We start from the raw sequence: 27,516 nt of genomic DNA on the forward strand, positions 1-27,516 counted from the left end.
TGATGTTGCAGTGTGTGATCATGGAACCTTGCCTTGTTTTATAACGGTGGGGTTTTAGGCAAGGTGGAAGGCCAACACAAAAGGTACTCCGAGCCCGGGAGGTCTTCCAAAGGCACCATGAGAACCACAACTCTTTGGCGCCCTTTCCGACTACTTCACATCAACCCTGTGGATGACAGGCCTGGAGTTAAAGCTGCTGCCCACTGGAGACAGGACTCTCTTTCAAAAGAGAGGGTAGCACAAGGAGATCTCTTGGTGTTGAGGGACCAACAAGGTGGAATCAGGAGCCAAAGAGACCATGGCCCAAATCCCAGCTCTACTACTGTGTAAACTGGGGATATTAATGCTCACCTCCCAGGCTAGCCAGCATACAGGAGGGGATTTTACAAGCGTTGGTGGCCTGCAACCCCCACTTCCTGTACATGGGCCGCTGCTGGCCTCTAGTGGCCACTGTTTAAATTACACGGAGAGTTGGCCGGAAGACCCGGATGTGAGAGGTTTTCCCTCTTGATCTATCTGATGCTGGCGTTCTCAACCATGAGACCCGTAACTCCTTTTTCATAAAGTATGTTTTGTGTAATTATAGTAGTTTTTAAAGATTTAAAGCAGGTTTACTGAGGTATTGACATATAATAAACAACACATTTATAGTGTACAATCCGATAATTTTTGACATACGTATACACCCATGAAACCATCTTCACAATAAAGATAGTGAACATCTCCAACAGCCCTAAAAGTTTCCTTTGGACCCTTTGTAATCCCTCCCTCTGCCCCCTCCTACTCCCCCAGCCTTAAGCAACTGCTAATTTGCTTTCTGTCATTATAGATTAGTTTACATTTGCTAGAGTTTTCTGTAAATAGAATCATACAGTATGTACTCTTTTTTTTTTGTCTGGCTTCTTTCAGTCAGCGTAATTAATCTGAGCTTTATCCATGTTGCTGTGCATACCAATGGTTCATTCCTTTTTATTGCTGAGTAGTATTCCATTATATGAATGTACCACAATTTGTTTATCCATTCATATGATAGTAATTTACATCAATATAATGCCCTAATTATAATATGCAAGAAAAACTGAGGGAAAGTAATAAATAATAGGTCAGTTCCATGTAGATACTCAGGCGTGATCACACTGGAATGCATACTCACAGAGTCAGACGCTTCACCTATACGCACGGTTACCTGAACCCAGGTTTGTTTGGCTCCAAAGCCCAGTGGTTGGTCACTCCATGCAGGAGGGCACAATGCTGTGTGGCCCAGCGTGTGGGGCCTGGGACTGAGTGGAGAAGGTGGACACAGGCAGATTTTAGCTCAGTGGAAAGACTCGTTTTTCACACTGCTGACCATCAGGGGGACGTGTTTCTTTTTAAACAATGTGAATGGTGTGTTTGGAGTGGACCACCAAGGGATTTCTCCAATCTGTTAAGCACCCACACTCCTTCACTAAGGTTCATATTTGATTTTTCAAAGGCATGTTTGTATTTCACTTATCTTGGATTTCACAGCCAATCCAGGGCTTTCCATCGGCACTTTCCTGAGTGGAAATGTAAGACGTCTTTGCAGCCCTGTGCTCAAAGGGGCCAGCAGCCTGCACGGGCGCTCCTCAGTCCTGCTGGGGGCCTCTCTCAGGCAGGATGTAATTTTATGGACGAAAGTATTTGGCGATGCTTTTGAGGCAACAAGGCTTTAGAACCTTCTACCACTAATATAAACTTCAGTTACATTTACCTTCTTGGATAATCTGCCCACAGTGTTATTCTTAAAGGAGTCTGTTGGTTGGTGGTGACCTTTGGCTTCTGAGTGGCCTGTTCTTGCAAGGAACTCACTCCAGAAACTTTGAAGAATGTGGTTGACCCAACAGGAGTGCTACAGAGAAGGATCAAAGTCCCCGGCAAGTGTGATGGGACATGCAACTGCAGGTTCTCTAGACTTTGCTTCTTGACTCCATTTTTAACATCAACTCGTTTTTCCCTGAATTCAATTACATATGTCATACTTTCCTTCTTATCCTTTGCTTCTTCCTGTTTTCCTTGGAAATGATTTCCTTCTACTTCTTCTATGAAGTGAACGCTCCGTTCATTTGTTTCTTTTATTTGAATGAAAGCAGTTAAGACTATGAATTTACTTCTAAGTACATTTTGGGATAAATTTCAGAAACTTGATATGTTAATGTCATTTTCATCATTTTAGAAACCTGTTATTACAGACTTTAGTTTGCCTTTAACCCAACAATTAGTCAGGGGAAAAAAAAGTGTGAGCGTGTTTTTCTTTTAAAGTTATAAGAAATTGGGAGAGGGGAGTTAATTGTAGCCAGAGTATGAAGCCTATATAATTCCTCCTTTTGGAAGAACTTGAGGTATCATTTCTAGCCTAGTTTACAATCAATTCGTGTAACTATTCCTGAGGTGTTTGAGAAGGTATATATTCTGTGGGGTAAAGTGCATGCCTGAAAATAAAGCCAAAAATCGAGTCTTATTAAGATATAGTTTGAACATGTCTAAGTGGTGACTGTCTTTTCATATATTTTTCCTGGAACGTAGGATATCTGTCAGATCTGCAAACACCTTTTTCAGCTCTGGTGTATTTGTTCCATTTAAGTCTCCAATCTTCGTTGTCCGTATCTGTCCTTTTTTGTCTCTTTGTTTTCCACACGTCTTTCTGCTCTGCATTCAGAGAACTTCTCAAGATGGTGGCTGCAGCCTTGATCGACCTTTCTGCAGTTTGGATTCTGCTGTTTCTGCCTTCAATGCAGATTTCATTTCTGTCACCGGATTTTGGTTCCTTGTTTTCTGTATTTCAGCAGGCTGTATCATTTTGGAGTTTTCTCATATTTTATGGAAAACTCAAAGTGGACCTTTCCTTAAGCTTTCCTCTATTTTCTATGGCAATTTATTTCTAGAGGCATACTTTCCCAGCATTGCCCTTAGAACTGACGGGAGGAGCCCCGAACTGGACCCAGTGCTTTAGAGTACTCTGCACACAAAGTATTTATTTTTAAATAAGTTTATTAATTTATTTAAGGACCACAGTGTGCTCTGGTACTCAGGATCCGGCGCTCAGCACTGGCACAGCAGGACCTAACCCTACACACCCACTCTCTTGACTAATAGTCTTCAGGCCCTGGCGAGATGCTCCTTCCTACCCTACCCTGAGTCCTACTGCGTGGAAACGTTTAATGGAAGCTTAATGGGGCCGCCACTAGATATTATTTCGGAGTACAAAGAGGCTTCGAGCAGAAAAGTATTTGGTAAAAGACAAATGAACTAACTTGTCAGATCTTTCCTCTCAGTCTGCATGCAATGGACTTGAGCACAATGAAATATCACTTTCTAGTGGTTCTGAGTGTACAATTTCTTCCTGTTTTTATGTTTTTATTCATGGTTCCAGGGGTACATGTAAATTAGTCCAGTATTTGCCTCAGTGGTAAATGGAAGCTGAGGGAATTTTTGCAATATTACGTGAATCACATTACGCGTTACTCTTACATTTGTATATGTGTCTAGATTTTAGACATAACATGCTATTGATTCTTTACTTTGGCAATGAGATGGGCATTGACTGCTAGAATTATGAATTTTAACATTTTTATTTAAAAAGTTACTTAAATTTTAAATTAAATTTATAATTTAAATACAATTTAAGTTAAATTTTAAAATTAAAGTTACTTAAAATTTAACTAAGTTTTCAAAGAGTAGAATAAAATGTTTGGATTTATGTCAATAATTTTGATATAAAAATTTGATATTCATTAATTCTAATTTTTATTTTGCCTTTTGAATTGTTAGATACATTTCAATATGTTAAAAAGTTAAGTTTGGAAAACATATTGGAAAAATGCATTTAAAAATTTTTACATAGGGGCTGGCTCTGTGGCCAAGTGGTTAAGTTCTCGCGCTCCGCTGTGGCGGCCTAGGGTTCGGACCCTGGGCGTAGACATGGCACCGCTCCTCAGGCCACGTTGAGGCGGCGTCCCAGATTCCACAACTAGAAGGACCTGCAACTAAGATATACAACTATGTACAGGGGGGCTTTGGGGAGATAAAGCAGAAAAAGAAAAAAAAGATTGGCAACAGTTGTTAGCTCAGGTGCCAATCTTAAAAAAAAGAATTTTTTTATATAAATTTATATTTTTGATGAAAATATATTTAAATTTTTGTACCTTGCATATAACTGTTTTTAATCCTTAAATATATTTTTAAATCTTGACAATAACATAATTAGTGATTTTACTGAAAGAAAGAAAAATGAATTTCATGGAAATAGTTATAATCATTTATGAATTATGTATATATTTGTTATTCATCCCAGCATTATCAGCTCATTAACAGAGCACCCAGACGTGCGCAAAAAAATTGAATTCAGTCATCTTTGACATTTTTCTTTCAGTCAGATACAAACCATAGCTTCATACACACTTCAAAATTTTATCCCTTTAAAGGAATATTTGTCAGAATATGAGGACAGAACATATTTTATTTAGCAGCTTGTTAGTTTGGTTTCTAACTTGTAAATATTTAGGCAGATGATCAGTGGCCTCCACTGGCCTCCTCGCCCCCAGCTGTGACACCCAGAATTTATTCACAGGCCCCAGGTTGGGTTTTCCAGTTCCTTGAATGAGTGAGAATCCAACCAGGGCTCATGTCTATCACAGTTGGGGGGGTGGGGGAATAGAGGGTCCCTCTGGTCCCCCTTTGAGTGCTGACATCATCCCCTCTAAGATTGTAAGCTGCAGAGAGACCCTCCCTGGGCCAAATTCCCAGCGTGTGGTCCTGGGCTATGGACGCCTCTCCTTCCGCCCAGGACTCTAACAGTACAGACGAGTTTATCTGAGGCAGCTGAGGCAGCTGTGGATTTTTAGCCACAAACAGTACCTCATTAAGTAGTACCCCAAGAATGCCTTCCTCCCAGGGTTCCACCTGCACCCGAGCTCCTGCTGGCTTCCATCCCGAGATGCAGGGTGCTGCTGCCCTGCTGGGAAGAGAAGTCTGGAGGGGGAGGGTCTGGGGCAGCGCCACCCGCTTAGAAAGCTCTTCCTACTTTCTCTCGGACCCTGCCACGCCAGAGCTACCACCAGTAACAAACCTTTCTCTTGTCTCCTCTTTGCTACAGTTGGTGGAATGTCTCTCAGACTTCTGGTGACTAAGGATACTAAGATACGTGGCCTTCATAGGGGAGGAGACACGTTGTCAGGTCACCGTTCCACAGATGGTTAACCCCGGGCTGACTCTCCTAGGCAGGTCTCTTGTGGTTGCAAGTGACAGAAACCCAACTCGAACTTGTCTATGCAAGAAGAAACATTTATTGAATCACAGGATTGCAGTAAGGGCAAGAGTGTGCTTAGGCCTCAGAAAGAGTGGACTCTGGGACTGGAATCCTGTCTGGACTCTGCTCCCTCTTCAAGGGGCTTATCCTCTCAGATGGGCTGTATGCACAGGATTCCAAACTGTTGGCCTCTCCCCTGAAGGCTCCCCGTGAGAAGCTGAGCTGCTCCACTTAGTTTCAATTCAAAATATACTGCTTGGGACTTAGGCACACCCTGTCACCTGGAGGGCAGGGCCTTGTGACGGGCGGCTCCCTCTGAACCCCATGGGGAAAAGAGTTTCCCCAAAGGTGGCACTGTTCCCAGAAGGGAAGGGAGGTGGGCAGACAGAACAACCACTGCTCTCTACCCTGTCCCACCCAGTGGCCTTCATCACAGTTGTCACCAGTCCTTCCAGGCCCATCTACCATTTCTGCCTGAAGCTTGGATAGGCCTCAAGACTGAGCCAACTTACATGGTAAAGACTAGAGTATTTCCAGGAGAGTGATGACATCACAGAACTGGGGTTCCAGAAGGCAGGGGTGGCCAGGCACCCCCACCTTCTTTAGAACATGGTGAGCTGTGAGTTGGGTGGGGCTAGGCTATAGTTCATGAGGAAGAGGTGGCTCCTATCTAAACAGCTTTGTTCTACAGATTCTCACAGAGATCCCTGGGCCGGCTGGGACCTGGGTTCAGAGAGGGACGGGAGAGAGGTAAGCTTCAGAAAGGGAGAGGGGAATGCACCTGCCAGAACCACTGTCTTCTCCAAGGAAACCCCAAGAGGGGACTTCACGGGCAGAGATGGAGCTCCCCACTTCCCGAGGTTCGGTGACACCTGTCTCTGAAGGGACCTGCTGAGTCAGGGCAGAGGAGGGTTGCATGAGACAGACTTACACTAAAAATTTGTTTGTCTGAAATCCCAATGTACCTGGGCATCCTGTAATTTAATTTGCTAAATCTGGCAACTCTAGGGTACGAGAGAGCTGCAAAAGAATGGTTGCAAGCTCAGGCTGGCGTGGAGGAGTCTTAGGAGAGAGAACAAAAGATCCATGAGAAAGCAAGGCCATCAGGGCAGCCATCTTGTTCAAACAGAAGCTGCCTGGCTCAGGAAGCTGGTGGATGGAGGAACCCAGGGCCTTGCCCTCAGGAACACATATCTAGTTTAAGGGGAAACATACATACACACACACACACACACACACACACCCCTAGTGACAGAAATAGCCCCATCCTTTGTTTTCATGGCATTGACCATTCTGAAGAATATAGACCAGTTACTTGATAGATTTTCCTTCCATTTGGCTGTCTCTGATGTTTCCTTGGGATTAGATACAGGTTATGCATCCCTGACAAGAACACTACATAAGTGATACGGGTCCTTCTTGGGGTATCACATCTGGAGGGGGTCACATCACGTAATGTTTCTCTGTCCCTCATTGGTGGCCTTAAATTTGGATTGCAAGGTCAAAATACTGTCTGGTTTCTCCACAGTGTAGTTACTGTTTTTCCCATGCAACCAATATGCAATCTGTGGAGAGATACTTTAAGACCATGTACATATCCAGTTCTTCGTCAAGCTTCTCACCACTTCAGATTTAGCATCCATTGACGATTCTTGCTCAAACCAATCTATGATGGTTATGATGTGGTGATTTTCCAGCTCCGTGACTACCTCCACATTTGTCAGTCATCATTTCGTTGTCAGGAAGAGCTCACCCCTTCACGCCCATTATGTTTCTATTTATCTGTTTATTGCTATTATGAACTTATGGATTCCTATCTCATTCAATGGATTATAATCTGTTACTATCATTATTTATTTTGATGATGAAATTGTCCCAGATTACCTTGGAAAATTATGCAATGGTTTCTCAGATACAGCACCAAAACTATAAGCAACAAAGGAAAAACAGACAAATCAGTCTTCATCAAAATTTAAAACTTTTTTGTTTCAAAGAACACCACCAAGAAAGTGAAAAGCAACGCACAGAATGTGAGAAAATGTTTGCAAATCACATATCTGATAAGGTTCTAATATCCAGAAAATAGAAAGAACTTCTACAACTCAATAATAAAAAGACAAATAACCCAACTAAAAAATAGCAAAGGATCTGAATAAACATTTTCCAAAAATATTCAAATGGCCAATGAGCACATGAAAAGAGGATCAACATCATTAGTCACCAGGAAAATGCAAATCAAAGCCGCAATGTGATACACTTCACACTCACTAGGATAGCTTTGACCGGAAAGACAGATATTAACAAGCGTTGGTGAGGATGAGGAGAAATTGGAACCTTCATGAGCTGCTGATGCCAGTCTGGAAGTCTGGCAGTTCCTCAAAAGTTTACACATTAAGTTACCGGCAATTCCACTCCTTGGTATAGACCCAAAGAAATGAAAACACATGTCCACACAAAAACTTGTACATGAGTGTTCAAAGCAGCATTGTTCATAATAGCCAAAAAGCGGAAACAGCCCAAATGTCCACAAACGGATGAATACATGAACAAATTGTGGTATATCCATACAATGGAATATTATCCAGCCATAAAAAGGGACAGAATACTGATACATGCCATAACATGAACGACCCTTGAAAACATTATATTAAGTAAAAGAAGCCAGACACAAAAAGCCACATATTGTGTGACTCCTTTTATATGAAATGTTCAGAATCGGCAAATCTGTAGAGATAGAAAGTAGATTAGTGGTTGCCAGAGACAAGGGAGGCGGAGCGGGAGTGTCTGCTAACGGGTACAGGGTCTGTTGTGCTCCATGAAAATGTTCTGAAGTCAACTGTAGTGATAGTTGCACAGATCTGCAGATAAACTAAAAAACTACTGTACACTTTAAATGAATTAACTATATAACATATGAATTACAAATTGTGAATTGTATCTCAATAAAGCTGTTATCCAAAAAATGTTATTCCAGATTTGGCCAGTGGGCATCCCTCTGAGCTGGTCTCGTGTTCATTTGACAGGGCCCAATCCGTATTTTGAGTACTTTCTTCCTTTCTGGCACAAAAAGATAATCCAAACTTACCTCATACCCTTTCCTATTCCAGCCTAGGAATCACCCAGTTTCCCAAGAGTTCTGGTTCCCATTCGGAGGAAAAGTGAAACCAAGATCTGGGCATTTATTATCTCCTTTAATCATCAAGACAACCCTATTAAGTAAGTATTAGCCTATCTTCATTTTACAAATAAGGCCCAGAGAGGTTAAGTATGTTGTCCAAGGTCATACAGCAACCCAGCCTTTGAAAGCAGGCAATGCGAATCCAGAGCCCTTGCTCTTCACTGCTTCCCCTACACACACACCCACAGAGTGTGGAAGTGAAGGTTATTTCTACAACTAGATCACTCTTAGGGTAGACCTTATAATGAGCCCACCAGGAATTGCACAGGCAGAGTATGCCACCGGGAAGGTGACGTGTCGTGGGTCTGGAGGTGTGGGGTTGGGGGGATCAGCGTCCAGTGCGTAGCCCTTCCTCTGAAAGCACGTGCCCTGTCCTTGCGAGGACACACACACACACATCCGAGTGAAGAGTGAAGTCAGTGCTCACCAATCTCCCTCGCCAACCCCACCCCCACCCTTGTACCCAAATGCTGTGCCCATTACAAGAAGGGAAGAGGGGTGGAGACCGACAGATGAAAGGAGATTGGCCTTGCTTTTTAACTGGTGAAGCTGGGCAAGGGGTACACGGAGGTTCATGACAGTATTCCCGCTCCTTTTTGTGAATGTCTGCAATTGTCTGTAGTAACAAAGTATTTATAAAACAAGAAATGAGAGGAAAAAGACTGGAAGCAGCCAGATGGGGAGCAGTGAGTGAGCGAGGACATTCGGCTGCTCTCTCTGGATTCCTCAGGCTCGGGAGAAGCCCAGCAGGAAGTCTGTGAGACCCTGAGCCCCACGGCCGCGACCGCACCTCCCGCGCCCCGAGGATGGCGAGGGCGCTGCTCCTCTCCCTGGTCAGCTGCCTCGCTGCCGTGAGTCAGGCCAGCCTCATCAGACGCTGTGACTTGGCCAAGGTGCTGCACGAGGAGGACTTGGATGGGTTTGAGGGCTACTCCCTGAGTGACTGTGAGTGCCCTTCCTCAGCCGCCACCCCCGTTTCTCCTCCTCTCCTGGTTGCGCCCTCGGCGGCCATCTTTCTTTCTCTCTCATTCATCGTTCAAAAAGCAGCCCTCTGCAAGAAGCCTTCCCAGTATTCCATATTCATTCAACAATTATTAACTGAGCCCCTCTTGTGCACCAGGGATGGTTTTCTGCGCTGAGGATGGAGACATCAACAAAGCCCCTTCCCTCATAGTGTTCACATGCTGGGGGAAGAGAAGAGCAATAAACACACACAAATTTATGAAGTCTTTCTTGGTGGTGATAAATTCTCTGCAGAAGAATACAGCAGGGGGAGTGATCAGTGACGCTGTTGTGGAAGGGGAAGTCAAGGGAGGCCTCTAGGAGGGGGTGACATTGAGCAGCACTGAATGAAGTAAAGGACCTGGTCACCCAAATATCTGGGGGAAGAGCATTCCAGGCAGAGGGAACAGCCAGTATAAAGGCTTCGTCCTACTCCATGGTAGGGATATCTCCCTTTGGCCCAGAATTTGTGGACACCTGTCTTACAACACTGTCTCCTTTTATCTTGCTCTGTGGTTTTTTTAGGTACATATCTTCATTCTTGTACTATAGGCCCCTTGAAGGCAGCAACTTCATTTGACCCAGCTAAATTCCCTCACTGGGCTTTGCACAGTTCCTGGCACACAGTAGGTGATCATTAAGTGCAGAAAGCATTGACAGACAGATGGACGGATGAGTGATTGTACTGATGGGTGGGTGGATGGACCAAAGGATGAGAGAAGAAGATAAGGGGTGTTTCTAGCCCACTAGCCCATCTAGCCTCTTAGGCCTTGTTCCTGTCGTCTTCTCCCTTTCTCCTCCATCTCCCTTCTCCCTCAGCTTGGCCCCTTCTAAAAACCCTCTTCTCCCTTTTCTAAGGGCTGTGCCTGGCTTTTGTGCAAAGCAACTTCAACATATCAAAGGTAAATGAAAATACAGATGGCAGCTTTGACTATGGCATCTTCCAGATCAACAGCCACTACTGGTGCAACGATCACAAGAGTCATTCAGAAAACCTTTGCGACGTGGACTGTCAAGGTCTGGCCTGGGCCCCAGGGTGGGAGAGGTGAGAGAGATGACCAGGCTCTACTCACAGGACCTCTCTTCCCACACACAGTCTGGGAATGTTCCCGGGGGATGGCAAGGAATCAGGGAATCGCTTTACTGAGCAGAGTGTTTGACTAGTGGCCCTAATGACCATCTGGTTAGATTTTGCAGTATCCTCGAGCAGGATCCAGAAAGCTCTGCGCAGCTGGTGGTAGTAGAGAAGTGGCAGCAGCCAATGTTTATTGAGAGCATATTATATACTAAGCACTTTATGTGCATAGCTCATTTCATCCAACTTTCTATGCAGTAGAAACTAGTATGATTCCCCACTTTACAGATGAACCAACTGAGGCTCATAGAACCACTGCCGAATGCCAGACTGGTGGCCCTGAAGGCTCAGCTGTAACCACTTAGCAGTACTGTCTTTGGCTAATGATCTGATCAAAGGCCTAGAGAAAACTCCCCACCTCAGAGCTGATCCAGGAGGCTTCACAGGTCCAGGAGCTCCCCTTACCTCTGAGTAATGTCCCTGGGCTCTTCGCCTGAAGGGCCTCCTTCATTAGGCAGGACTTTACCCCGGTCTCTATGCTGCCTGTTTGGGCATTTCCTTTCCCTAGAAACCCCTCAAGTCAGTCAACCACCATCTGGGCGAACCACCATCTGTTCTGGCTAGGACCCAAATCTCAGTCCTCCTGCCTCTCCTCCACCCCGCACCCCGGTCACTCCAGCAGCCACTGTAGGGATGTCTAAACCGGCCGCTGGGAGAGAGGCCCTGCCTGATGGGGAAGCAGTCAGCTCCTGGGCAGCCTGTGCCTGTGCAGGGAGAGCCAGCGTCTGTCTCAGCCACTGGGACTCTCCTCTGTGCTCTCACAGCTGTTCTCCTTCTCCCTTTCAGAGTTGCTGAGCCCCAATCTGCTCTCGACCATCAACTGTGCAAAAAAGATCGTGTCCAGTGCAGGGGGGATGAAGAACTGGTGAGGGGGACACTCGGGAGCTAAGTTAGTGGGCAGAGCCCCAAGCAGGATGTGGTGACAGAGAAAGGGACAGTAGGCAAGGACCACAGCCTTTCTACAGTCTGGAACAGTATGGGAGAGTGGCAGGGCTTGGGCCTCTGACTTAGAAGACCTGGGAGCTGGTTCTTTTTCTGTCTTGTATTAAACAGAACTCCTTTGGTTGTAGTAACAGAACAACCTGAGCTAGCTCAGGAGCTTTATCCTGAGAGGACAAGGTGTCTGCTGAGCCCACCCAAGGGGTGCAGCTGGGCCTCGGGAAGAGAATGGAAGCAGGCCTGGAAACTGTCGGCCAGCTTTCCCTGGCAAGTTTCTGCTTCTCTTGGTGCATTTGCTTCCCTACTCCCCCTGCAGACCCGCTGTCTCTGCCCCGCAGTCCTCAAGACAGACTACGCTGCCCTAAGTTTATGGGCCAACATCCTAAGCAACCATAGAGACTGTCTAAGCTCAGACCAGTCCACGTGCCTGGGGTAGAGAATCTGATTGGTTCCACTTGGACCCCAGCTTTGTGTCCTGGCTTGCCTCAGTCAGCTGTAGGCGTGGGAACAGTTAAGCAATGCAATCATGGCTTCCACTGGGGCCCACTCTCTATAACTGGCAGCAATATTTTCTATAAAAACTGTGTTGCTCATCAGCTGGGCAGACACCCCCAAAGCTGTCAGCTTACTAATAGTGGATGTCGGGATGGTCACTTAACTTTTCTGAGCTTCAAACGGGATATACAAATAATATAAATGGCTGCCTCTACAGGCGACCGCGAGGGTGGAAGGAGTTAAGTACTGTGCATACTCTAAAAACACAACGCAACAGGAGGGACATGGAGGGAGAGTCAATGGTTACACCTGGGACTTTTTTTTTTTTTTTTTTTAACCAACTCTCGGCCCTGTACAACAGTGCTCTCCCCCTGCAGCGGGAGATGAGGATTTGAAAATGTGGGAGCATATCGAATGGGGAAAGAGGGGAAACCCTACAGATAAGGGAAATTTAAAGGAAGAATCAGAGAGGCCACAGGAGCACAGATCAGAGAGCTAGGAATGAAGGGGATTCTGGGCATTGCTGTGGAAGATGCACTAAGAGCTGGGTCACGTGTGTGGAGAAGCAGCTACTAAGTAGGAAGCAAGAAGCAATCTTTTTTCTCTCCAAAGGGTAGGATGGAGGTTGCACTGTTCGGGCCGGCCGCTCTCCTACTGGATGACAGGGTGCCACCTGGGGTGAGACCGTGTGCAGGACTGCTGTGGAGTCAACCCAGAACTCCTCTCTTCGCTTGGGAATTCTTCATTTCTTCTTCCTCCTGCCTCCCTGTTATTTTCTTCCCTTCCCGTTTACAAATAAAACTAACCAGAGCCCCAGGAATAAATGGTTTTCTAGGGCTTTCTCCATATTTCCATCCAGGTCCAGGACCCTGGTTCCTGACATTTGCAAACCAAGAGGACCACCATGACAAAGTTTCTGTATTTTTGGAATTATCAAAGCATTCCTTGTACGAAGAATGTGTTAATTTATTCATGATTAATTCCACGTATATTTGAGTACCTATTATAGTAGAGCGTGCTAGGTACTAGAAGAAGAAAGATCACACGTGACTATTGTTCTGGAGGTCAGGTGGAGGAGCAGAGATATACATGAAAAACAGATACAATGAATGAATGGATACATACAATGAATACAATGGGTAATAAAATCTATAATTACTGGTTTGAAACAGTATCAGGATCTGAGTAATTCCTCAAAAGCCAACTATTTTTGAAGTAAAAGAGAAAGCTCAGAAGTAGATAATGGGTGGGACTAAGGATCTGGTATATTGAGGTGGAGAAAGTATTGGTCTTTGAGAAATGGTACCAGGTGCCATTGATTTTTGGGGTGCTTGGGAGAATGGGCTAGAATCTAGGTAGGATGTGATTTGCTTGGAATGAAAGGTGCTGGTGTGGAGTAGAACCTGCTTAAGGACATTGCAAAGGCATAAAACAGGCAGTTGGAGCGTTGTCCTGTACCTTCCCTCTCATCAGGCCTGCCTGACTAAACTGGGGTGTTATCTTGGGCCATGTGTGTCCCTACCTGTGAACCTTAACTGCCTCAGCTGTAAAATGAGAGATTTGACTAATCGATGATTCCCAGACTTCTGGATTTCATAGACTAGTAAACTGTCAAAAAGATTAAGACCATAAGATTTCCAACCTTTTAGTTTAATGCCCAAGTAACAGTATTAATCAAAACAACTGTCCTCTATCAGCATCTCTTGACAAAACCATTTTTAGTATCAAAATTGAAGGAAGATCATACTTGTAGGATAATAAAATGGAATAGATTTGTGAAAAAAATTTTTTTTTAACTCTGATTGTATTGTCTTTTTCCCATTTTGCGAAAGACTGATGAAAACTTCATCACGGACCAGCATGGGTCTGAAGACCATTGTTTAGAGACCTCAGGAGACCTGTTTTGTAAGGTCCCTTCCGGCTCTAACATTCTAAGATTAAGCATCTTAGGACCTACTTTCCCTCTCAGTGTTACTCTGCAACACCGCTAACAATCAGGGCTCCTAGAACAGCCCTTGTCAGGACCATGAGCTCCAAAGTTGTTGCCCTACTTGGACACACTCTTTGATTTTTCCAAATTTCTCTCTCCTTCTCACCCTGCCTCCCAACCTCCCACATCATGCCACGCCTGAAAGCACACATACACAATACACCAGAGTCACTTAGGATAGTCAGAGAATTCTTTTTAAGGATTTCATGCTAGACTGTTAATGGCTTAACGAGTCATACGGTAATTTGCATGTTTAAAATTCATGAAAACATTCTAAAGTCAAAGGATTGCATCTTGAGTAGTCATTTCCCACACCGAGTCGGGAAATCTAAAATTTCAAAGTTCTGTAGATAACTACCACTAGTAGTACTCTGAGTCTTCTCCAGGAGGGTAAATGAAGCCGGCTGCTATGGAGGGGTCCCTACCCTTCGATCCTGTAAACTCACCCATTGGATTCTACCCTAAAAATACCCGGAAAATACACTAAGCTCTGTGACATTGGGGCAGTGGGGCTGCAGGAAGGGGAACTAGAGGTGGGGACCCGCTGGAGTGGGAGGGGCGAGGGGCGATCAGACACCGCCCTCGCCCCACCCCCTCCAGGAGGACCCCGCCCCTCGCATGCGCCCCTTTTAAAAAAGCGCGGGCGCGCCTTGCGCAGGCGCACTGCCTCTCGAGCCTTAGCTGCGCACGCGCAGTGACGGTAGGATGGCGGAGTTGGTGCCTTTTGCGGTTCCCACTGAGAGTGACAAAACCTTGCTGGTGTGGGAGCTGAGCTCTGGACCCACGGCCGAGGCCTTGCATGTGAGCCCGGCCTCGGTGGAGGGTGGAGGGTGGAGGGAAGGATGGAGAAAGCCGCCCCTGGTGGCTGGGAGTCCCGGAGTCCTGCCTTAGCCCCTCACCCGCCTTGTCGTCTCCGCTGAGGACCCTTAGTTCCAGAGGGGACCTCCGGTGTCAGCTCGCCCCAACAGGTTTCTGAGAGGTGACTCTCAACAGCCAGCATGTGTTGCCTTCTCATGCTTCTCGAATCTTCAGATTTCAGAGGGAAACTTGTTGATGAAAGGAGGAGTGTTCGCGTTGCACGCTCTCCCCAGTTGCCTGTGGAGAAGGGCTTGGGGAAGAGAGGGAAACGGGCAGTTTTGTTTTCTGGGCGTGACAATCCGTGCACTTACCTGGCGGGGGACCCCCCACAGCATTCTCTGTTCACAGTGTTCTCCCAGTTTGGCCTCCTGTATTCGGTCCGAGTCTTCCCAAACGCTGCGGTGGCCGGTCCTGGTTTCTATGCCGTTATCAAGTTTTATTCAGCAAAGGATGCCCACAGAGCCCAAAAGGCGTGCGACCAGAAGCAGCTTTTTCAGAAATCTCCGGTGAAGGTGGGTCCAAATAGGGCATTCCTGGCTCCGCTGGGGTGAAGCGCTGAATTCGGTGATAATACGCCAGCATTTGTACAGCTCTCTGGTTCACAGAATGCTTTCAGATGCGTTGCTACCCTGATCCTCTTGTCACCCCCCCCCCCCTTTTTTTTAGATGAAGAAACTCGAACTCAGGATGGTTAAGTGACTTACTTAAGGTTCATGACAATAGCTTGGAAGCTAGAGGTCAAACCCAAACTTACTGATGTTAAACCCCGTGTCTTTTTTTTTTTTTTTTTAAAGATTGGCACCTCAGCTAACATCTGCTGCCAATCTCTTTTTTTCTTCTTCCTCTCCCAAAGCCCCCCAATGCATAGTTGTACGTCCTTCTACTTCCTCTATGTGGGACACCGCCTCAGCTTGGCTTGATGAGCAGTGTCGTGTCTGCGCTCAGGATCCAAACCTAGGAAACCTTGGGCCACCGGAGCAGAGCATGCAACTTAACCACTAGACCATGGAGCGGCTTGTAAATCGCATGTCCTTTTATGCTGCCTCTTAATTTTAAAAATCTTCACAAGAAGAGTTTTGCTTATATTTAGTTTTGTGTGGATTTAAATGTGTGAGCTTGACAAACTCTTCTGTTAATTGTAACATTAAAGATACTTCAGCAGCAGGAGCATTACTCTCAAACTACCTATTCAGAACTCCTTTCAGTTCTCAGAAAACAGTTAAAACATTACTGCATTGTAGAAACCTTATTCCGTACTAACATGCCCTCCAATTTTACTTTTCCAAAGCCTCAGAATTCTATTTTATATGCTTTAATGCAACCACTATTCCCTTTTCAAGGGTCATTTCAAATCCTCTGAATAAGAGTGAGGCTTAGATTTCCCAAACCTTTCACTTTATAATTGTGTCTTCATAAGCCTTCTCTGATTGCCGTCTTGATCTGGCTACTTCCCGCCGATCTTGCTGCCTGTTCTTACCCATATTCCTTTCCTCAGTGAAGTAACCTGGATCGAATCTGAGAACTTTCTTCAGGTGTGACTCCAGGTGTACCACCTCCACTTCTGTACCCTGTTTCAACACCCTCTTCAACCCTGGCTCCACTGCGTGTGATTACCTGTCAGACATTCTTTAATTTGCAGACTATGATCTACCTGCTTCTAGTCTGTGACCATTTCACACAGCCACTCAGATGTTACAGATGGTGCTGGAAAGATTATGATACAATTGCTTGGCATCACTTGTGAGTAATGAGGGGTTTTTTTCCTCTCATTGGATATTAAGACCATCTCATAAGCTTTAGGTTTTGAGATTTTCACAGCATAAAGCACATCACTGATAGAGTGGTGAAGGAAGTATTTTACAAGTTAATACATAGTTCAGAAGAGAAGGAATTCACATTAGCTTTCTTTCTTTATTTAACACAGAGCCTTGGGACTACCAGCTGCCCCCAAAATTGTTATCTAGTTTAATTATATGTTCTTTTATACTTTGGCAAGTACACATAGTTCCTGTCTTTTTTGCTTTTTATGAATACAGAAAAGAGAATAATGTCTTAAAATAAAATCAAGGAAAGGCCTCAGGCATCTGAGCGAGTTTTTTTCAGTAGCATGAAAGAAAATGGTTGCCAGAAGGAACAGTGGTGAGGTTATCCAAGGTGACCACTGTCTCTTCTACCCGGGGGCTCAGAGCCCTTCAGAGGCTTCCTAGTTGTTCAGAACAGCTCCACTCTGGCTCGCCGTATGGGCTAGCCTCCCCTGCCCCACTCAGCATGTAAAAATTAGTCTTCATTTCTCCTTCCCAGCAGGCAGCTTCAGGTGGAGAAAGTAATTTCATTTTCTTATTTACCCATTCTTTTCATTCATTCACTCAATCAACAGACCATCACTTCCCTATTATATGCCAAGAACTGTGCTTGGTTCTGGGAACGAGAATAGAATAAGATAGGGTTCCTTCAAGCACTTAAAGAGCTTATAAACTGGTGATAGAAGAAGATGCACAAACAAATCAAGAAAGAATTAATAATGCTTTGACATTATTTGAATTTTTATGGATATATTCATAAACTACACCCTGTTTAAAATTGAAATAGACGTTTAAAAAAGAACTAATAAGAAATCCACAGTAACGCATAAGTCATTTAAAGAGTTAACATTGGAGACATTTACGTTCTCAAAGAAGCTTGTTAATTCTTGTTAATGTTTTAGTTGCTTATAAAGTTCATAGAGGTATGTGTATGGCCACTTCTAACAGGAGTTAGTGACTTGGGGAGGCAGGTGCTGCAGATTAAGGTCCTACCTTAGTGGCAGGTCCATCTTATCTGCTCTTTAGGTCATATTCTCAAACAGGAGCTGGGGGATGGGACAACAGGTAGTTTACTTCCTTTGCTTACTCACAACCCTATAATTTGTGTCTGCAGGGATCCCTTAGATGCTTTCATTACCACTTTCACCACCAGAGGTCGGGGAAACCTTCTGATTAATCGGGGCCCTGGAAATGATGCAGAAAAAGTACTGTGGCTTAAAAATAATAAATAACATTTATTTAAGACTTACTATGAACTCATTTGCTTAAAATGCTGTCTCCTATTTCGTCTTCACAACCACTCTATAAAATTGGTATTGATAAATCTCAGGTGTGTCTAAAATAAATCTCTGTGGCAGGTTATGGTATTTCTACGTCTGTCTCATGTCTTTAGGTTCGTCTCGGCACCAGACATAAGGTGGTTCAACATCAGGCCCTTCCCCTAAACAGCTCCCGGTGCCAAGAATTGGCAAATTACTACTTTGGTTTCAATGGCTGGTCAAAGAGGATCCTTGAGGTACACTTTGTAGATTTTGTTTGACTAACCAGACTCTTTTCAACATTGAAATCCTAGACTTTAGAGAGAAGCATAGAAGTGGGTTGTGGGGAAGAGGTGTGGGAGATCTCTAAGTGGGAGTATCTGAGCATTGGCCTGCCACCCAGAACTAATAATCATCTCGTCGACTTGGGCGGTGGTGTCCATAATTTCCTCCAGGATTTGTATGGTGTATAATAAAGAATAGTTGTCTATATCTAGTAATTCGTTTGCAAGTCTTACTGGCTTTTGAAGCTGTAGGACACCTCAACTGTTAGCTGGGCTTGCTGGAGTTTAGTTTTTATTTTTAGCAAGAAAACACTTTGAAGTCTACATTGAGATCCTAAGAAGGACCTTGAATTCAAAATCCTAACAGCTTCAGGATCTTTCTGACACTGAAGAAAGGGGAAATGAAAATGGAAATGCCACAGGAGCAGGACTTCAGAAGCAAAGCGTCAAGTTCTTCTGTGCTTTAGAGGTGGTGGTGCCCTCGCATGAGTGCAGAAGCCCTGGCGCTGGCGTGGCTTGGGAGCCTTTGGACCAGCTGGAGGAGGGTCTGTTTCCAGGCAGGGATGGGAGGGTTGGGGTAACGGCGGCAATCTCTTTTTTTCTTTCTTTCTTTCTTTCTTTCTAAAACTTATCTCTTCAGGGCATCTTCAGGCCCTCCCCTTGCTAAGCTACTAAAGCACCCCCTTACAATACAGGTTTTTATCTTAGGCAATACGTGACAGAACCTCTAACTTTAAAATTTTAGAGCTGACTTCCTGCCAAGTAGCTTAGGAAGAGAGAAATCATGTTTTTCCCATTTTTGGTTACGAATTTTCTTTGTGCTAAAAGAGTCCTTCAAATATAGATCTCTTGTAGCCTTCAGTTATCCCAGCAAAATCATCATCTAAAGATTTCAATAAGCTCTTGTGTAAATGTTCAGTCCTTTGCCTCCTATAGAAGGACTTGAGTGGAAAAAGAGTCAAATGCCGACACCTAGAAAGGGTATTCCGATTGGTACTGAGTTTTTTCCCTAGAATCCATGGCACTCAGGCTGAGGGTTTTAAGTCAGAGACAGGGCTCTTAGCACATGAAGTGGTGTGGGCTCCCGAGGGTGATGCTCAGGGAGAGGCCAGCTCATCTGCACCACCGCTGTACCATTCCCATTGTGTGATTCCAGCCCTGGCTGCACAGAACAGGGTCCGTCGGAGTGCAGTTTCAACTTGGCCGTTTGAAATCTGTGAGCGTTGTGAGATGTGTACCATTTTCTTGGCTCACATCTCCCTTCTAGTACTTCAGGAACTTCCGGAATAGATTTTGGCAGTAAAAATGTGCCCTTTAGGATATACCTACAACAGAGCCATTCAACCATACCCTTGTGTTGTGCTTGCCCTTAGTCACTAACATAATGATCTAAGAATCATGGATGAATTTTTATTTTTAAACATAAAACATAAAAATCAATTTCATTCAGATAGGCATTTTAAATCCATTTCTTTTGGTTGGACTTAGGACCATTATCATTCCTTATGAAAAGGAAGACAACCCAGAAGCTTGCTATTCAGAAAGCTCTATCAGATGCATTCCAGAAACTGTTGATTGTGGTTTTAGGTAAGACTTTCTTGATTGTCCTTAAAGTACTTCAGCTTCAATGAACAAATAAACTCATTCTGAAAGGTTAATTGAATGAGAATAATGGATATCTGAAACACTCCATATTCTTTCATTCACCAAATGCTTTCACAGCAGTGGTCTCAAATTTGTTCTTTGAGGCATTTGGGAGAAAAATGACAGCAAATACTGTTGTCCTCAGTGTAGAGATGTAGATTGATTTGCCTCAGTTCACACTGAAAATAAGTGTTTGATCCAGTTCTTTCTCGGTTGCTTGCCTATCATACAGAATAGTATAATGATTACAAGCTTTAGACACCTGTGTTTGAGTCCTAACTCTGTCTCTTAGATTTTTTTATGCAATTCGAGGTTTTACAGCCAGAGAGATTTGAAGGTATTTAACATCTCTAAGCTGCAATTTCTTTATCTGCAAAATAGAGTTAGTAATTCAACTTGCCTTGTGGATAAAGAGTAAATAAGATGATGAATGTAAAAAGCTTAGAACTATGCCTGGAACATAGTAAGCAGACAAAATAAGTTAACTATTATCATTGTTTTCCTGTTGGAGAGTTTATTAGATTATGTTTTTGGAATCAACTCTGTTTCCGTTTTAATTTCTGGCACTGACATATTGGGTGAATACGATTCTTCTATAATTATCAGCTACGTTTTTGTGAGCCTTGAAAGTGGTCATACTATTGAATAGCATTGACTGTGTTCCCTATGGAGTTCTCCGGTGGTGTGAATGTTACAGGCTGTGCCCAAAGTAAACTTTATGATTAGTACAGTCCCTGAACAGAATTGCTCCCCTGCTTCACAACCCTGCAGCCTTAGAGATCGAGAAATCCTAGCTAAGCTGTCAGAGCCCTTATTGCTTGTAAGGGTTGACCCTGGATTGTTCTCGGCCTTCCAGCCTGGGTGGCCCTTCCGGTGAAGGTTGACTTCCCTAATCATCAGGTAGAATCTCCATCAGCTGTCAGCTCTGAGTAACAACCTTTAAGAACCAAACTAAACTTCTGGGTTGTTTACCGCTCCCTAATATGCTAAGGTATCCCTTGTCCACACTCAAAACTCCTGAGACGAGAAAGCCTTGTGTCCCTAGTTTGCCTTGAGGGAAGATGTATTGTCTATAAAGTACATGAGCCAGTTCTGCCAATAAAGTGTTCAAATGCTTGCCTGCTCTCTGTCTCTCCAAAGCTTTGTTCATTGTATCTTGTGGAACTTTGGTTCCCCGGGAGTAGACACTTGCCTTGTGTCTAATATGAAGTATCTACTGTAGTCCAATGGTCTCTATCCCAAGTTTGAACTCACTTTGACCCCCACCTAATGGCTTACTGTTTTTTTTTTTTTTTTAATGTTATGATAGATTACAACCTTGTGAGATTTCAGTTGTACATTTTTGTTAGTCATGTTGTGGGTACACCACTTCCCCCTCCGTACCCTCCCCCCACCCCCCCCTTTTCCCTGGTAACCACCGATCAGATCTCCTTCTCAATATACTAATTTCCACCTATGAGTGGAGTCATATAGAGTTCGTCTTTCTCTGACTGACTTATTTCGCTTAACATAATGCCCTCGAGGTCCATCCACGTTGTTGTGAATGGGCCAATTTCGTCTTTTTTTATGGCTGAGTAGTATTCCATTGTGTATATATACCACATCTTCTTTATCCAATCATCATAATGGCTTACTGTTTAATCATTACGATCGAACATTTTTGTTTCCACAGTTTTTACTCCCTATGTCGTTATTCCTTAATTCCTATCTCTAAGTTCATAAAGTTTTTGGAACCAAACAAAATTGATACATCGTGTATATTTTTTCACAAATAGTTATGATAAAAACTGAAGTGTGAGATGAGGGAACTTCTAGGAAAATGCTCTTCTTTTCTGCTTTTAGAAATCAAAGGAATGTGTAATGATTGGGTGCTACCATTGTATACAGGAAGTTTTAAAAGAAGAAAAATTCTGAATTGATCCTTAATAACTTTATTTCAGAAAGTGGTAAAATAGCTGTGGCGTATAGACCCTGTGAAGAGATCACAGATGCCAGATCCGAAGAGGAACAACAGGATTTAATTCAAGTATGTGGAGACAGAAGCTGTAATTCAAAACAGCCAGCAGGATCTGGAAGACCTTGGCATGTACAGTCAGCAATGCCATCCTAGGAAAATGTGAACCTCTGAAACTACTTTTGAGGGCAGGGAATTTCTGGGGCTTTTCTTAAGGTCCTGGCCCTTGGCTTTGAGCCCTTATTTGCAGTTTAGAGAGCAGGCCTGAGGACCATCAGAGTACACCCACAGTTGTGGACACAGGCCTTTTAGGACTCCTCTCAAACAGGATCCCAGGGATGCGGGAACAAAGTAACTCTAGCCTTAAGTGTGATTATGCTGTAGCGTTTGAAAACTCTTACGTCTTTCAAATAAGATACTCGCCAGACCTCAGCATCTCATTTATCTTGTATGAAATATTTTGCGGAAGAACCTTTCTGTAAACCAATTATATGGATGCCCTGAATTAGGGATTAAGTTGCCAAAGTAATTTCTAAAAGAAAATATTAATGTACTACATATAGTACATTATGTACACATAGTACATTTGCTCCTTTTTATAAAAAAAGGAGCAAAATATGTGTTTCATGTCATTGAGAACTTAATTTGGGGCTAGATTTCTGATTATTTAACTCACCCCAGAGTTGCAAACTTTGAAGGGAAGGAAATAGAGAAAGAAAAGGTGATTACACTCTGAAAAAGTATTTGAAGATTTTTTTGTGTGCAAAATAATTATTTTAATCCAATTTAAATCAAACCAATCAAGGAAACTTCAAACTTAACAAAGTTTGGGCTTTAAGAATTTGAGCTTCCTGTGAAATGTGAGAGGAAGTATTCAGTATTGATGCTAAAGATTTCAGAAACCTGATTATAACAACAGATCCATCGCTAGATGAGGCTCATCTTGGAATCAATTCCATTTAAAAACCATTACTATGTGCTACACACTGGGAATAAAATGAAGCCCCTTCTCTCTTGGAGTTTAAGTGCTAGAGGTTGTGCCAGACAATAAACAAGGACTAAGATAAAATAGATTACGAAAAGGGCCATGAAGAAGTAGTAAACTGGGTGCTCGTTATAGTATTTCAAGAAAATTTTTTAACATGCTGACTTTTACGTCCTCCGTGTCTTCTCCATGTGTGCACACAGGGTAGACCTCTGACAAGGGGCATTGCTGATTTTTCTAGATTGATGGCTATGCTGAGCCACATTGGGAGGGGAGGAGTTTTCCCATGCCAATGTAAAGGGCTATTCACTTGGCTTCAGACCCTCTTTCCCAGAATGAATTGCTCATCCCTGCAAAACCTCTCTTACAGACGCGTTGGCGTCATTACCGATTCACTGGGAGCCCCTAACAGAGTGGTGAATTCATTATCACACATGGATACTGAGAGTTTAGAGGAAATGGCAACATTTTGGAATAACTGACTGTAAACTGTGCTCCCCTCCCTGCCACCCTAACTCGTGTTCATTTCGCAGGTCGGCTACTTTTCTTGGAAGCAGTATGGCCAAGGGGAGGAAGAATATCTCTCTGATTTCAGCTTTGAAGAAGAAGAGTTCAGATTGCCAGAACTGGACTAGCACTTTTGAATTTCCCGGGACGCCAGGCCCTGTGGCTTCCTTGGGAAGCTCTGCACCCCTCCCAACCCCCCACCTCCCCTAATCCTCCCATCCCCCCACCGCTGGGCTGCTGGAGTCCCCGGCCACCCAGGTCTGCAGCCCAGATCCTGCCTCTCTGTGAGGGGGGGAGAGGGGCCCAGAGGGAGGTAGTTGTTGTCTTTGCAGGGAGAAGAGAGGCTTGGACCCTGGTGGTTCTGAGAAAAGGGCTCGCTCTGGCGGTGCGGTGCCGATCTCGGCCGGAACTTAATAAAGGTTGCGTAAATAAAGGGTGCGACGTGAGGCGGGGGAGGGGCGCGCGGTTGCTAATGGTGCGCACCCGTCACCGGGCTGCCGTAACGGTTCGGCTCCCGCTCAGGGCGTGGCGCCTGCGCCCCACTGGCCTGGGTCGCTGCGCCCCGGAGCCCCCGCATGTCATGTCCCGGCTGCGCCTCTGGGCCCCACGGCTCCTCCTCACGTGGCAACTGTTGTGGCTGCCGGTCCAGGCATCTCATCCTCCGGAGTGGGCCCTGGACCCTATCCAGCTGACCTCCGAACCCCCGGGGCTGACTGAGCCCTGGTCTTCGCACTCCTCTAATCTCCCACCCGAATCGCCCCGTGCACTTACACCCCCGGCAGAGCCAGGGGGCCTTAATTACCTGGGGGCCTCTTCTCCAGCCCAGATGTTGGCATTGCTTCAGGAGTTGACTGAGACTTTGGTTCCATTCCCGGACACGGATTCAGCTGGAGAGCTGCCTCCAGGGCCAGATCAGTTTGCTGTTCCACATCAGGATCTGAATGATAAGCTAACTCAGCGTCAAAGGCTTCCAGAGGTGATTCCAATGCTAGGTTGGGGTCAGAATCAGGCCCTAGGTCTGCCTCCTCGACTCAAAAATCAGAAGCAAACTGTAGGTCTAGGTCAGGCTGGAGATCACCAGTCATTTGAAATACTGGTTCCACCTCTAGATGGTCAGAGTTCAAAACCAGCAAGGTTTATCGTTTCACCCTCAAACCTGAAGAAAGAGCTAGCTCAGCATCGACGGCTTGCCAAGATTGTTGTTGGAACTCCACACCAATTTGCAAAACAAACTCAGCATCTGGAACAACAATTGCAGGATGATTATTTAGATTCCAGTATGGAGAGCTTTTATCGTGAGGAGAACCAACCTATGGATTTCCTGGGGGCCCCAGATCAATCTGCAGAGCTTTCTGAGGAGGCTGAAGTTTCTCCATCCCTGCAGGAGGCCCAAACTCATCATCCAGAGACCCCTGAAACTTCGTCCCAGCATCCAGAGCCTGCTGAAGAGATAGAACCACTTCCTCTTGGGCAGCCCCTAGAGCCCCCCAAGGAAGCTGAAAATTCTGCAAACCCACAGGGGGCCCTGTCTACACCCCCTGAGTCTCCTGAGGAATCGAAACTGTCTTCAGTTCAGCAGGAGGCTCCAGCTGAGCCTTCAAATACTCTTGAAGAGGTTGAACCTGCTGAGCTTCAGCAGTCAGACTTCCACAATGTCACCGATAGGCCTGTGGATGTGGCACTTACCGTAACTCCAGAGGTGACTAAGGAAGTTGAAACTCCTCCCACCCAGCAAGAGGCCCCAGCTCAGCCTCCAGAGCTCCTTGAGGAGATTGAACTTGCTCCCAGCCAGCAGGAAGCCCCAGCCCAGCCCACACAGCCCCCTGAAGAGGTCCAGCCTCCTCCAGGTCAACAAGAGGCCCCAGCTGAAGCTCCAGAGTTCCCTACCATTGCAGCGAGTGGCGAGGCAGCAGTTCAACCTGCAGGTGAGGAGGAGGCTTATCATTCCAGCTTTCCCAACATTACACTTAAGCCTGTGGACGTGGCAATTACCATAACCCCAGAGCCTATTAAAGATGTCGAATCTTCTACAGCCCAGCAGGAGGCCCCAGCTCAGCCCTCTGAGCCTCCTGAGGAGATTGAACCTTCTCCATTCCCACAGGAGGCCCTGACTCTGCCTGCACAGCCTCCTGAAATGGACAAACCTTTTCCAGCTCACCAAGAGGCCCCAACTGAAGCTGCAGAGTTCCCTGCCATTCTAGCAAGTGATGAGGTGTTATCTCGACCTGCAGGTGTGGAGGAGGTTCATCATTCAGACTTGCCCACAGGTCCACTTGAGCCTGTGGACGTGGCAATTACCATAACCCCAGAGCCAGTTAAGAATGTCGAATCTTCTACAGCCCAGCAGGAGGCCCCACCTCAGCCTCTTGAGCGTCCTGAGGAGGCAGAAACTTCTCCAACCCAGAAGGAGGCCCCAGGTCAGTCTCCAGGGGAAGTAGAACCTTCTGCAACCCTGCAGGAGCAACCAGCACAACCTCCAGAGCATCATGAGGTGTCAGTTTCACCTCCAGGTCACCATGATGCTCAGCCTTTAAAGTTGCCCAATGTCACTGTCAAACCTGCAGATGTACAGCTTACCCTAACAGCAGAACCCACTACAGAGGTGAGACCTTCTCCAATTCAGCATGAGGCCCCAACTCTGCATCATGAGAAGCCTCCAACACAGCAAGAGGCTCCAACTCAACATCCAGAGCCCACTGAGGGGCTCAGACCTCCAGTCCAGCATGAGTATCCATCTCAGCCTCCAGAGTCCTTTATGAATGTTGCTCAACCTTCAGTATCTCCTGAGGTGACATTCTCACCTCTAGGTCTGGGTGAAGCTCAGCATCCACTGTTGCCTAATATCACAAGTAAACCTCTGGATCTGGAGGTTGTCGTTACTCCAGAGCCCACTAAGGAAGTCGGACATTCTCCAGTGTATCAGGAGGCTCCTCCTCAGTCTCCAGTTCCCCCTGAGCAGGTAGAACTTTCTCCAGCCTATGTCAAGCCCATTCTCCAGTCTCCAGAGTCCCCTGAGAAGGCTGAATCTTCTCTAGGCCAACAAGAGGCCGTAGCTCAGACTCCAGATCCCCTTAAGGAGATTGTCAAACAGGAGGCCCCAGCTCAGCCTCCAGAGCCACCTAAGGAGATTGTAGCACAATCTGCAGTCCATAATGAGATGACAGCTCCACCTCAAGAACAGGATCAGGCTCATAATTCAAGTTTGCCCAGTGTCCCTGTTACACCTGTTGACGTAGGGGTTGCCATAAGTTCAGAACCTACGACAGTGGTCGAACAGTCTACAGCCCTGCAGCAGACAACAGCTCCTCCAGATCACTCGGAGGTGACACTTGCACATCCAGAACAGGCTCAGGATCAGCATCCAAACCTGACTGGAGTCACAGTTCCACCTTTGGACACAGGGCCTACTGTAACTCCAGAACCTACGACAGAGGTTGATCAGTCTACAGCCCTGCAGCAGACTACGGCTCCTCCAGGTGACCATGACGTGACACTTCCACATCCAGAACAGGCTCAGGATCAGCATCCAAACCTGACCGGAGTCACAGTTCCACCTGTGGATGGGGAAGTTAACATAACTCAGCAACCAGGGTCGCCTGAGATAGCCCCTTTACCTCCAACAATTCCGCCTTCAGTGATACATCCTCCACAATATGCCATGCAACAGGCATCCGGAACTGAGCAACCAGAACAGAATCCCACCACACACATCAAGATCTGTGAGCTCTGTAGCTGTAAAGATGAGACACTGTCGTGTATTGGTCTCAGCCCAAAGCAAAAGCTCCGCACAGTGCCTGTGCTAGAGCCCCACGCCTACAATGGAACCTTGACCATCCTGTAAGAACCAGCTTTCCTCATTTGTTCTCTGCATCCTGCCTGACTGGGCAGCCTTTGCGAGGTCTTCCTGGGACTTCCTCGTCTCCCCAACCCACGTTGACTGACTGCCTGTTTTTACCTTTCATTTGTCAGCTGTTTCTTATCTTCATTCTCCTCCTTACTATTGTTCCCCCTTCTCCAGTCTTGTAATTGCCCTTATTCTTTTGCCTTATCCATTTTTTAAAGCCCCATTATTTCATTCCTTAACTTCTACTCTCTTCCCAATTTTGCTCCATCCTTCTTAAAGCAACATGTCCCTCTCCCCATCTCACTGGCGGTGATACAAGAAAGTGGTTAAGAATAGAGATTCTGGAGCCACACTGCCTGGGTTTGAACCCAGGT

At 45.4% G+C, this 27,516-nt stretch overlaps 3 protein-coding genes and 1 long non-coding RNA gene across 9 annotated transcripts in view; all 4 read left to right on the forward strand.

The window, feature by feature from the left end:
* Nucleotides 1-5,827: 5,827 nt before the first annotated feature.
* On the forward strand, nt 5,828-12,969 carry LYZL6 (lysozyme like 6). Of its 2 annotated transcripts, none has more exons than XM_001494897.5 (6): nt 5,828-6,016; nt 8,374-8,482; nt 9,175-9,389; nt 10,305-10,463; nt 11,368-11,446; nt 12,628-12,969. In XM_001494897.5, exons 3-6 carry the CDS (start codon nt 9,251-9,253, stop codon nt 12,695-12,697), a joined length of 447 nt encoding a protein of 148 aa, XP_001494947.1. In that variant the 5' UTR covers nt 5,828-6,016; nt 8,374-8,482; nt 9,175-9,250; the 3' UTR covers nt 12,698-12,969. The 2 variants fall into 2 exon arrangements, with proteins under 2 accessions (XP_001494947.1, XP_070082185.1); XM_070226084.1 differs by having other exon boundaries at nt 5,842-6,016; nt 9,067-9,389.
* Nucleotides 12,970-14,685: 1,716 nt separating this feature from the next.
* RDM1 (RAD52 motif containing 1) overlaps nt 14,686-27,516 on the forward strand; it is a 50,453-nt gene continuing 37,622 nt past the window's right edge. For 2 of the 3 annotated variants that reach the window (XM_070226086.1, XM_070226087.1), the window contains exons 1-6: nt 14,862-15,375; nt 18,059-18,181; nt 18,576-18,753; nt 19,697-19,795; nt 21,793-21,878; nt 23,325-27,135. In XM_070226086.1, coding sequence (XP_070082187.1) covers nt 15,004-15,375; nt 18,059-18,181; nt 18,576-18,753; nt 19,697-19,795; nt 21,793-21,878; nt 23,325-23,426 — 960 coding nt within the window. In that variant the 5' untranslated portion in view covers nt 14,862-15,003 and the 3' untranslated portion in view covers nt 23,427-27,135. Of the gene's footprint in view, nt 14,807-14,861; nt 15,376-18,058; nt 18,182-18,575; nt 18,754-19,696; nt 19,796-21,792; nt 21,879-23,324; nt 27,136-27,516 lie in introns of those variants that run through there. The other variant, XM_070226088.1, reaches the window with a different exon arrangement.
* LOC138916122 (uncharacterized) lies at nt 16,487-17,921 on the forward strand. The gene is made up of 2 exons (XR_011422869.1): nt 16,487-16,603; nt 17,780-17,921. It is a non-coding gene; the product is annotated as an uncharacterized lncRNA (long non-coding RNA).
* LOC100063851 (leucine-rich repeat-containing protein 37A3) overlaps nt 23,358-27,516 on the forward strand; it is a 41,781-nt gene continuing 37,622 nt past the window's right edge. For 2 of the 3 annotated variants that reach the window (XM_005597307.4, XM_070226085.1), the window contains exon 1: nt 23,771-27,135. In XM_005597307.4, coding sequence (XP_005597364.3) covers nt 23,771-27,135 — 3,365 coding nt within the window. Of the gene's footprint in view, nt 27,136-27,516 lie in introns of all 3 variants that reach the window. The other variant, XM_005597306.4, reaches the window with a different exon arrangement.

This window comes from Equus caballus, chromosome 11, assembly GCF_041296265.1.
Source record: "Equus caballus isolate H_3958 breed thoroughbred chromosome 11, TB-T2T, whole genome shotgun sequence".
Classification (NCBI taxonomy): Eukaryota; Metazoa; Chordata; class Mammalia; order Perissodactyla; family Equidae; genus Equus; species Equus caballus.

Coding starts and splice junctions, on each gene's coding strand:
- LYZL6 (XM_001494897.5), top strand. CDS start 9,251: ATGGCGAGGGCGCTGCTCCTCTCCCTGGTCAGCTGCCTCGCTGCCGTG. Junction 10,464..11,367: donor TTGCGACGTGGACTGTCAAG/GTCTGGCCTGGG, acceptor TCTCCCTTTCAG/AGTTGCTGAGCCCCAATCTG. Junction 11,447..12,627: donor GCAGGGGGGATGAAGAACTG/GTGAGGGGGACA, acceptor TTCTCTCCAAAG/GGTAGGATGGAGGTTGCACT.